The sequence below is a fragment of the Sphaerodactylus townsendi genome, linkage group LG12 (genome assembly GCF_021028975.2).
Source record: "Sphaerodactylus townsendi isolate TG3544 linkage group LG12, MPM_Stown_v2.3, whole genome shotgun sequence".
Classification (NCBI taxonomy): Eukaryota; Metazoa; Chordata; class Lepidosauria; order Squamata; family Sphaerodactylidae; genus Sphaerodactylus; species Sphaerodactylus townsendi.
In genome coordinates this window covers 3,059,880-3,071,957 of record NC_059436.1, presented here as the reverse complement: position 1 = coordinate 3,071,957, position 12,078 = coordinate 3,059,880, and the positions used below count along the sequence as shown (strand labels likewise).

The window sequence follows — 12,078 nt, the reverse complement described above, 5'->3', positions numbered from 1 at the left end:
TAAAGCCCACCCAACTTATGCCATGCGTTGTTCTCTACCCTATCCATAGATACCAAGTTGGAATAATCTTACACCATTCTGGAAAGTGCACAGGCTTGCACTTTACTGAGACCCAATGGAGAGAAAAATTCAAAAGCTACCAGCCAACTAACAAGAATGTCTATCTGATAACTCTTCCAAGTCCTGAGAGAGCCCATTTTCAATCAAACTTAAAGGCTTGGATGAGGACATGGTGGATTAAATGAATGAGAAGTGGTCTCCTAAATGAACCCACCAAGGATTTTTAAAAAACTAGGCCTAGAAAGCAATTCCTCCACAATCTTCACAGAGTTGGGTAGTAGGAACATGTCTGCTTCAGGAAACTTGCTTGTTAAGTGGGCGCAACTGTGTGCGCGCATGCAACACACCACAGCTGCAGCCACAGCATTTTCTGATTTACAAAGTTGGTGCTCCTGCTTTAACATGGTGCAAAAGCTTTTGTAGTGTGAAGGGAACAGCTAAGTAAAGAGCTGGAGGGGATCCTGAGCCAGGGTGAAAGCTTTAATGATGCTGAAGAAGTTGTATTGCTTTTATTTCCTACAGCTGAATTTTCTGTTGGAACTTGGGATCAGTTTGTGTATTTAGAGGAAATCAAGCTGGCAGATCTTTCTAGAACGTACTTTATTTCAGACTCCAGGGTAGGGTCATGGACCACAGAATTTCAGATTGCCCATTTAACGTTTTCACTGAAGATGAATTCTGCCGATGATGAATGATGACTGTAAACAAACTGGATTGACCCACAGATACCCCTTCTGAAATTTTCTTGGGCTGGCTGTAAACAAAGTCAATTATGTTTTTGTCATTTCAGAATTATGCTGAACAGTCTCCTTGCTCAGCATATACAACAATGTAGGTTCAACTCCTCCGTTTCAGGCAAGGATGGCTCCAGAGGGTCAGAAGCTCTTCGCACAGAGAAAGGAAGCCAACAATCTATCAAGATGCCTTGACACTTTTCAAAAGGAAAACACAATGAAAGGAAAGCGACACATTGAACAGACTGGAGTGGTCACCAAGGCAATAGGAATATGTCTTGTGAACCACTGCCTGTGTGAGCAAGTAGCTGTTGGGTTTCTTTTCCTCTCTCAAATGAGTTTGCAATTGTTCAGGAGAACAGAAAGGAAATGGTAACTGAACTGCACACTAGTATGAATCTCTCCCTCAGAAAGCAGCAAATAACTCTTCTGATCAAGACTACCATATTGAAAATACTGAGAAGAGTTGGTTTTTATATCCTACTTTTCTCAAGCTTTAAGAAGTCTCAAAGCTGCTTACAATCACCTTACCTCCCCTCCCCTCCCCACAGGCACTTTGTAAGGAAAGTGAGGCTGAGAGTTCTGAGAGAACTGTGACTAGCCCAAGGTCATAAAATTAAGGCACCAGAGGCTTTGGTTCTTTAAAAGATGAACAACGAAAATAAGTATTTGTGTATAACAACAATAAAGGTTTGGCAAGGTCAAAATATAATAGGAAAACTGAAGCAGGTAACTTGTGGAGTCATTTAGAAGTGAAGTTGGTGCTATAGCTCATAGCTGTGTTTGCTACAAATTAGTTCATTCACTGGAGTTCAGTCCTTCTCTGTCACACTTTTTCTTGGTATGGTCCTAACAGGTTTATATTTCCAGACAAGAATTTTTCTCCTAATTCAGACTCCTTTTCAGAAAATAAAAAATTCTCTCCTTTTCTCTATACAATTTTTCCCACTCTAATAAGCAACCTCACTTATTTTCCTGAGTAGTATTTCCCTGAAACAAAATTTAATTATCAACCCCTGTGTCAGCTTAGTATGAGTGTGCTGTTTATACCAGAGACTCAGTACAGTGTTTCCTCATCTGACCATCCAATCCCTCACTCAGAGCCTTCTGGTCAGCACCAGAGAATGGAGAGCTTTTCACAGACATCTGTTCACCTGCTCTGACTTCACAGAACTCTCTCTCACTCCCCTCTCAGAACTCTCCTCAGTTCAAGCTGGCCAATCACACAAGTTCTCTATTAACCCCTGGGCTCTGCATTCCACCTGCCTTTATGCTTCAAAGTGGTGGAATTTGTCACAGGAAGCATCTCAACCTCACACAGTGGAGTGCATTATACCTCACACAAGATTACAAATATGACAATCGCAATCAGATCCCAAAAGGACTGTTGCAGCCAGAGTGGGTGAAGTTTACATTCCTCAACTATCCATACTTCTCACATTGTTTGTAAAGCTTGGTTCATTCCTCACAAATACGTGAAGGACGAGGGGAGCCAATGGTTTATTTGATTGAGGTATAGTTACTTATCCCCATGAAAGGCTGGAACCATTACTTATTTATTCAGTTGTTTATACCCTGTATTTCTTCCCAATGGAGACTCAAAGCAGTTTAGAACTTGATTCTCTCATCCTGTGTTTTATCACCACAACACTCCCCGATGCTGGTTAGGTAAAGTGACAGAGATGGGCCCAAGGTCTCTGAGTGAGCTTACAGATCTAAACATGGTTCCCCCAGATCCTAGCCCAGCAGGCTACTCACAACAATACACTGGCATTGACAAACATGAAAGAGATACTCAAGTCTCATTTCCATCCATTTTGAAGTTGAATTAGCTACATTATTTTATTCTGTCAAATAAATGTGGGTATTTTTGTTGTATATGAAAAGGCATTCTGGCACAAAATGTTTACCTCCTTAAACACTAGTTAATTCTCTCTCCAAATCCTAGAAGTAGGAGGGTAGTACTTGGGTTTTTTGGCAGGGGGAAGGTTTCATCCTAGAGATAATTTTAAACAAGTAAAAAATCTTTCTGCCAGTTAACTCTGTTGACTGCATGTATCTCTCTCTGGTCATGTCAGCATTTACTGTTTTGCCTGTAATGTATAAAATGTGTGAAAGAGTGTTTACAAGAAACAAAGTAAGCTAGCTACATTTTAACAACTCCTCTGAGGGAAGGGATGACTTATTTACTAGACAAGAATAACTATGAAAGCATTCCAAACTAGCTATTCCTAACCGATGCAGCAACCTAATCTCAAAAATGAAACTTCCCCGCTTAATCTAGTTGGATCCCATAAAAGTAGCAGATCTATCTTAACATTATTTCTCCCTCTCCAGGTAGGTCCTCTATAACACAATCTAACCCATCAGCTCACTTCCTCTGCTAAGGGATGTTCTCTGTAGATCCACCAGATGGCTGATCAAAACACTTTCATGGCAATAGAGGAAAGTGCTGTCAGGTTACAGGTCACTTACCACAACCCCACAGGGTTTTCAAGGCTAGACAGATGCTATGAGGATATGACCTATGTTTAAAGCCTTCCAAGTCACCAAGCAGCTTGAAGCCACAGACGGTGGCCTTCAAGTCAATTTCAGCTTTGCAAGTTCTCACTGAACCTGGGATTTAAAACATAGCAATTTCTCCATGCAGTTTTTAAAGTATGCAATTTTTGCAGGAAGTGATACACTTGGATGCCAGTCCTTTATATAAAAACCAAGATAATTGAGGGAGGGGGGGGGGGTGAAATACTGATTTCTCTCCATTCCATTCCATTCCAAAAATTGAAACATCTGAGATATTTCACCCAGAACCTTGATTACTTACTGAAAAAGTTCCTTCTGCTCTGAGGAAGAAGAAGACTTTGGATTTATATCCCCCCCCCTTTCTCTCCTGCAGGAGACTCAAAGGGGCTTACAATCTCCTTGCCCTTCCCCCTCACAACAAACACCCTGTGAGGTAGGTGGGGCTGAGAGAGCTCCGAGAAGCTGTGACTAGCCCAAGGTCACCCAGCTGGCATGTGTGGGAGTGTACAGGCTAATCTGAATTCCCCAGATAAGCCTCCACAGCTCAGGTGGCAGAGCTGGGAATCAAACCCGGTTCCTCCAGATTAGATACATGAGCTCTTAACCTCCTATGCCACTGCTGATCCTAGGAAGAGATGGCATCTCCAGGTGTGGGTTATTCCTATTGGCTGCTCAGGGAGGCAGGACTAAACTCTGCTCTTTTGCCCACCTCCAAGTTCACCCTAAAAAGAACTGTTAACAAACTGTATAGCCAAGCTCTATAACAATTGTCAGATTTGGATTTAGCACTCTTGGCCTAACATACCTTTCAGGCCTGCTGCAAGGATAAAATTGGGGAAAAGAGAACAATTTAAGCTTCTTTGGATCCCTAATGGGGAAAAGCAAAATAATAAAACACGGTGTTCTGTTGGGAGGGGGGATATGTCAAAACTCTATGACTGAGAGACAACAAAAGTGGGTCCTGATCAGAGAGAAAAGTGGCATAATTCTCAACATTTCCAAATATGTGGATAATTAAATCTTGAGACTGGAGACATGAATAGACAAGTTAGATCTTTGCACCAACCCCAGAAATGCCCCTGATTTACAAAAACCTGACATCTAAAGACAGATATTGCAGAGGAATTAAAGTCCCTAAAATAATAGAAGGGGAATAAAATAACCCACAAGTCTTTGCTCAACTTGTTTTATTTAAATAGGCAAAAAAATCAATTAATTTGAAGATTGCCATTAGCCAATCATATTTGTGGTAACAAACAAACTCAGCTCAACTTAGCATAAGGTCCAGGAGGTGAGGTCTCCTCAAGCTAAAATGCCTCGAAGGGAGGAAAAGAAAACCTGACACGAAGCCTGCAGGAATAAAAATAATGTCATATTCCATTAAGCAGAACTATTTCATGTTCAAACTTAACCGGAAAGTTTGGGTACAAAGTATGATAAGGATATAAGTTTTGATCTTGAAGTAATTACTGCACATTTAACAAAATGATAACGTGTAATTAGAAACAAAGTGGGTTGCTTTTAGTGTGCATTTAAAAAGGGAGCCGTGTCAGACTGCCTTTGCTACTGACAAAGCAATTCTCAATTCTTTTCTCCAGGTAGGAAACTTGATCCAAGAGGGCTCAGCATGGTCTATGGCAAAGGCTTGGGCATAATGGTTTGGTGGCTGCTCTGGAAACAAAGCAGCATAGCAGCATAGTGCAATTGTGTCAAGTAAAGTCGCTTCCAAAGGTGGTCACAGCTACATCAACAACAGACCCACCTCTCCCTCTCTGGAAAGCAGAAGAAGAGCCACCTATTTAATCTCACACAGCAGTTTGTCTTCGATCAGCCAAGCTTAATATTCTCAGCCATCTCTAAGGTATTTCTCCCTATCAGCACCTGCCATTCTTAAGAACGTAAGAAGAGCCCTTCTGGATCAGAAGAGGGGCAATCTGTTCCACAGGTGGCCATACAGTGACTCTAAAGGGCCAACGAACAAGGCATGTAGGCCCAGGCCGTTCCCACATACTGCCACCCAGAACTGGGTTTCAGTGGTCCACTGCTTCTGGAGGCTCCCTTTAGTGCCCACGGCTAGTAGCCACTGATAGTCTTATCCTCCATGAATCTGTCTAACCTCCTCTTAAAGCCATCTATGCTCATGGCCATCACCAGCTGTAGATTTCATGGTTAAGTGAAGAAGCATTCCCTTTCATCTATCCTGAACCTACTACCCATCAAATTCACTGGATCCCCTAAAAGCTCTAGTATTACAGGAGAGGGAGAAAAACTTCCTCTACTGATGTCCTCCTTCCCATGTGTTGTTAATAAACCCCCTCAGCATACCCCCTCTTACAGTCTTTTTGTTATGTTAAAAACTGAAGCCTCCTTAGCCTTTTGCTGTTATTCTTACCACTGGAGAAGGCAGCATCTGAATCTGAATTTTTCCACATTCAAAAGAATGCCCACAAAAACCATGTGTTCAGAACAGGAGTCTTATACCATTCATGTGAGGTACAGAAATAAGGGAGAGGCCCAAGGCACAAAGTAGTAAGTTGCACTACTATAGTCCAAACTCTGCTCACAACCTGAGTTCGATCCCAACAGCAGTTGGTTTCAGGTAGCCAGCTCAAGGTTTACTCAATCTTCTATCTTTCTGAGGTCAGGAAAACGAGTACCTAGCTGGCTGGGGGTTAAGTGTAGATGGATGGGGAAGGCAATGGAAAAACAACCCTATATACAGAGTCTGTCTAGTAAATGACATCCCATCAGTCAGTAATGATCTCATATATGCAGAGGGAACTATCTTTACTTTTACATAGATAAGGACACACTAAAGATACCCAGTGAGTTCCACAGCTTTGAACAGATCTGACCCTGGGATTTCTAGAATCCTTACTATATCCAATATAGGTTCTCACTTGCTCTTGATCCAATACCCACAGACTACTTGCTATAAAGTGGTGTCCCCTCCCCCCACCATATAATCCAAGGCATATAAAACCAATCAGCTAAATGAACAACAATCTTCTCTCACTCTCACCTACTCAACAGAATTTAAAAGACAGGCATCTGTTTGCTAGAAACAGATTGAGACCTTTCCTGAGTAGATAAAAAAAGATGAAAGGGAACTTCTCAGTTGTCTGGAATACAGCCCAGTTCTGAGGGTGCAGAAGAAACATGAAGGTAGGTACCCAGAAATAACATTAACTAGTATGCAGCAGGAATATGTGTGACCAGGGTTTCGAGATGCACTATGCCAGCGCCAGTTAGCTTGAAGAACAAAGAGAGACATCACTCCCATGTATAGCATCCACCATGCTATTATTACTTGGAGGTAAGCACTGATCATAGCTAGAAACCGTAAGTGTTGCAACCACATTAGCCAGAACATAAACAATCTGGTTTCAAGGTTAAATTTGCCTGAGCCAGATCCCCAAGCTTCCTGCATCAAGTATTTGTGATGGAGAAAGTCGACTGCTGCAACACCAAAATCATGCCAAAGCAAGAATTTATGATGAAGTCAGTGACAGACACACCAAAAGAAAAAAGATCTAGGGAACCTGATGCCAGGCACTGGTCTTGTCCAGTGCATAAGACATAACACAGTGCTGAACAGGGAGTCATGAAACAAGATTGGCGGGAGCCAAATGTAGATGAACAGCATACTGAGCTCTATTGTTCAATAGTAGGGCCCTTCTTCCAAAGTCTAAACGCAATTTTAAAACTTAGTTACACAACACTGCTGAAGGCGGACATGTTTCTAGCAAAAGACACACTGCTGGTCAGGATCCCTCAGAATGTGACATCCTGCGTCCAATTATTTCACTGCTCCCAGTAACAAAAACATTTGCCTGCCATCATGATGCCACAACACACTGACTCTCCTACCCCCCGCTCATTGGTTGGTGCCAGCAGGGAAATACAGTGGTGTAGCACAGAAAATAGCATCTGCGTATTAAGGCCCTCTTGCAATATGAAGAAACACTATGAATTACAGAGGCAAATTAAGATACCTCAACACAGGCATGACAATTTCAAGAGCATCCCCGTGACTCTCCACGATGAGAGGATTAACATTGAGTCTTTTTGGAGAAGAGAAAAAAGAACAAGGCAAGATCTTCAGTCACATCAGAGAACTGTCTCATTTAGTACAACTTCACCATGAATCCACAATGACTAATAGTTAATGTGAAGATTGAAATGCTGAGCTTCAAAAGTCTGAGGAACATCCCATCCCTAGGGAGAAGTGCTACAGAATCCCTACCCTTATCCCAGCAGGTAAGCAGTAGTTATGCCATTTACCTTGAATTAGATAAAATTCACTCAATATTCTGAAGCACATGCCTGAAATCTCAAGCTGTGTGAATGCAACCTATGCTTTCACTCAAATACTAAAGACCAAATGAGAACCTGCAGCATCATAACAGAAAAAATGCAACATCTTAAAAAGGAAAATCAGATGCATGCAAAAATCAAGTCAATCATTCCTATTCAGGGGTTCTGATAGTAGAACCAGGCTGAAGTTGCTTGTAATGGGGGGACGGGGACACTTGATTGTCTCTAGATAAAATGCCACACAAGCAACATGATGAACAATAATCCTGCTGCACAAGTGCAAAGAAGAGGACACTCTGTGTATTCTCAAATTAAGACCAGCAGCCCACTTGTCTGAGCAGAAGTGTTAAATGGTGTTCAAGTTGCCTTCAAGGACTATTTGCTACCTAGAGAAAACCCTGCAGGTGCCAATGGATTTTGCATGTTACTGCAATCACATTTCACTTCTGCACAACATTAAGCTTCTGGAAGGGGCTGGGTATGTAGAGTATTAGGGAATATGATTGAGAAATGTTTCACTTTGCTGTCACATTAGAACCATGCTGCAGTTAGCAAGCTCAGTGTTTTCCTTACCTTCAGCCACATCGTCATCCACAGCCCCTTTCACCTGAGAAAAACACCACTGAATGTCATTCCCTCCTCCTCCGGCTCCTAGAAACAAAACAGAAGTTAAATAAAAAGTAGACTCACACCCTGCCCATTAATTTGGATGCATGCCTGCTGCCGTTCCACTGTAGTAAACAGTAATCCTTGGCAAGGTAGCTTGGAGATAGAACCCGGCCCGCCCACAAGAACTGAACATTTCCAAACCTGAGGAAACACACAGAAACCTCACTGCAAACTGGTTTTCTTCCACCTACCAGTCCTTCCTGTGTACACATTTCAAAATACATGCATATACATCCTTTTGCCAATGAGAAACATCCCATGCAGCGTTCAAATCACAGAGGGCAGTTTTGGAAATAACAAAATAGCTTTAGAGATACTATGGGAACAGGAAAATAGGCTTGAATATTATATTTGATATAAAAGAATAAGGGATCTATATAAACTGAAAATCAAAGAGTCTCTCAGTTGTAAAAATAACTGGTCAGCAAAGTTACAAAGCAGGGAAGACCTTCGCATATCACTAAGGAATTTATAACATCCCTTTGGATATAACAAAACAGCTTTAGAGACACCACAGATGCCTGCCTACAACTTCCCACAGAGTTCAAATTGCCACCCTTTCCCACCACACTCACTTTCCAACTTAACGTGGGTACCAAATGTTCACATTAGGAATGAAACCATGCCCCTTATCTAAACCAATCCAAAAAGCATCCAGTTCCAATCACAGAAGTTTGTTTCTCCATCTGAACACGAGGCAACAGACACTGCACTCAACGCATTACTGTACACGCAACAAAAGTTTGAGTGATAGAAGAACCACCTCCCAGAAACCTGAACCAGCCATTTTAAGGAAATAAATTTCAGACTCTACCGTAGAAGACGGACCGGAGAGAAAATCTCAGCAACATCACTGGCTCGACGGAAGGCGATGATGAATCATTTGAACTCTGCCACCAAAACATGCACAAGACACACCACCCATCTCCCTGGCATTTCATTCAGAGCAAGTAACCAGGCTAGGTTCACACAGGAAAAGAGGATGAAGAAAGCCAACACGGATTCCTGAAATGTTTCTGAAACACCGTGTCAAGATGGACTTTTCCTCTAACTCACGACTCCAGAAGTCTTGTGCATTCTCTCTCTCCCCTCCCTAAGAGCAACGCAACAGTTTCATCTTGGCCAAGAAGGGAGGGGATGGTGAGAACTTTCCCCTCCCCACGCAAACCTAAGCAAGTCTGAGGAGGGAAAACTTCAAGGCAGAAAGACAGCTCTGCAAGCAAGGACAAGAGTCTGGGGACACAGGAAAGGCGGAACAATCCAGCAGTCTATTTTAATCTCCCTTTGTTATTTCGCACAGAATCATTTTACCATATCTAGGCACCAAAGGGGAATGCGGAAGGATGTATAGCTCCCAGCTGAGATGCATCTTATTGAAACATACCATCCAGAGGCCTAGATCTCGATTATGTCTCTTTCTGCCACAGATGCATTAAAAAAACACACACAACAGGTTGCAAGGAAACTCAGGCATGTTTCCCCCTTTTCCTGCCCACACAACTTGTTACATTCAAGGCTTGGCTTCCATTCATGAAAAAAAAAAAGAGAATGAAGCAAAGACAGAAGGGAAGGAGCGAGCACATCAGGGGCAAAAAAGGGAGGAATCCTAAATCCAGCCTTACAACCGTTCTAGGAAAGAGCAACATGCATGCAAAAAATATGCATTTTCAGTCTCTGCAAATGATCCAGAAGGCAACCTTTAGCAAACTGCAAGTTGCGACATCTCTTCTTCAAGTTGGGACATCTCTGGAGAGCCAGCGTGGTAAAGTGGTTAAGAGGGGTGGACTCTAAACTAAACAACCGAGTTTGATTCACCACTCCTCCACATGAGCGGCAGACTCTTATCTGGTGAACTGGATTTGTTCCCCCACTCCTACGTTCCTGCTGGGTGACCTTCGGCTAGTCACAGTTCTCTCTGACCTCTCTCAGTCCCACCTACCCCACAAGGTGTCTGTTGTGGGGAGAGGAAGGGAAAGGGGTTTGTAAGCTACCTTGACTCTCCTTACAGGAGAGAAAGGTGGGGTATAAATCAAAACTCTTCCATTAGAAGCAGCCAGGGAAGAACACTTCACATGCGAAAGTATTAGATGACTTTTGGTTTTTTAAAGCACCAGCATGCAACACCCTGACCAGCTTTGCATACATGTTAGGAAAAACTGTGCCTCCCCTCTCCCCAAAGCAATGGCACTTTCTGAAATCTTCTGCAAACAAGGACCACCACCCCTTCCCTCGCTTCCCCTCCCGGCCCCAAACCTACACTCCAAAGAAATCCTCTGCTAAATAATTCCTGCGCCCAATCACAGAGCCCTGCAGAAATAATTCCACCGACCAGAAAGGTTGAGACCTTTGAACGGATCCCTTCAAGACTTTTCCTCGCACCTGTCTCCCTCTCAACTTGTCTCCCCCAGAAATTAAGACATCCCTTGCTCTCATTTTTTTAAATGCACGTGAAGCTTTTTTTTTTTCCTGGCTTCAGTTTAATCCAAGCAGGAAGCAAAAGGAGGTGATGAGCATGGAAAAAAGGGAGGGAAAACTAGCAGAGGGGTCAGAAGAGACAACACTTGTTCTGCCACTTACATTCTTGCAGGGAAAGGATGCAACAGAGAAAGACCAGGTGGGCAGATATTTGCACAAGGTAATGAATTGCAAAAGGAAGGAAGGGCAGCGGAAACACCCCCACCCCCACCCCTCAAGGGCCGGGCTGCAAAGAGCTGCACGCCACACCAGTTCGGTTTTGCATGCTCCTCTGCACACCGATGTAACAGCCTCACCTGCCACCACCCTAGAAGCTCCAGAACCGGGCGCGGGTCGCTCGGGGAAAAGAGAGTCATTACCCCCCCTTACCTGCCATGTTCGCCTCCCAATGGTGCGCGGGTCGGTTAGAGCACCCTCCGAGCTGCCCAAAAATCCCCCCGTGGCAGCCTCAAAGGGAACGGAGCGGAAGGATGGCAGCGGATCACGCCCGGGGGGGAGGGCAGGGTAAGGCCGGCTTCTCTTCCAGGGCTTCCCCCGGTCTCGGCTTCCGCTCCTTACCCGACCCCTCCCCCCCCGCAAGGTTCCACTTTCCAAAATGGCGCCGGCTGAGCCCAGCGTGACGTCACCGGCGGAGGCGAGGAAGGGTAGCAAAGAGGAGGGGCGAGAAGGGCCATGGGGAAGAGTGGGCGGGTCCTCGGGGGAAGGGAACGCAGTGATTGGGCGGTAGCGTCTCCTGGCGTGCCGCGCCCACTCACGACTTCTTCCCGCGAATCTCCCGGTGAACTGAAGGTTGGGCAGTTCAGACCTGTGGAAGCCGATACTATCTTGATACTTTCTCGATACTATCTTGATACTAGTTTCACCCTGTCTGTTGTGCCTCAGTCATGACATGTATCAGAAGTGGGGGAAGATTGGCCTTAGAAGTATCAATTTTTCTTTTGACACTAATAATGACCCGATGCTCATTTTTATTTATTTAACTTTTTTGAATGGTGTTTATGCACTGCTTCTAGCTTAACTTTTTAAAGTCATTTTTTAACAATTCATTTTAATTGCATCCACATTTGTAAAAAAGATCTGCATTCTGTAACCTTTCTAGATTCTCCCATGAAATCACAGAAGAGCACATTTTGCTTCTCAGCAAATAAAATACTCTGAAACAAATCCCTTTTTAAGTCAAATCCAAATACAGGTATTCAGTTTTGTATTCATATTAGAAAGCTCAGTCATGAATTTCACAGAGCTTTGCCATATGAATCAATAAATACTTGTGCAAAATGAATCACATGTCCTATGAAGA

General features: G+C 43.5%; 1 protein-coding gene across 2 annotated transcripts in view; it reads right to left on the bottom strand.

Annotated features, from left to right (window-relative positions):
• The window catches only part of PPP2R2A (protein phosphatase 2 regulatory subunit Balpha), a 67,290-nt gene extending 55,894 nt beyond the window's left edge, over positions 1-11,396 (bottom strand). Inside the window, exons 1-2 of one of the 2 annotated variants that reach the window (XM_048513589.1) lie at positions 11,148-11,396; positions 8,208-8,285 (exon numbers count right to left, since the gene is read on the bottom strand). In XM_048513589.1, coding sequence (XP_048369546.1) covers positions 8,208-8,285; positions 11,148-11,154 — 85 coding nt within the window. In that variant the 5' untranslated portion in view covers positions 11,155-11,396. The remainder of the gene's footprint in view (positions 1-8,207; positions 8,286-11,147) is intronic. The other variant, XM_048513588.1, reaches the window with a different exon arrangement.
• Positions 11,397-12,078: the final 682 nt, after the last annotated feature.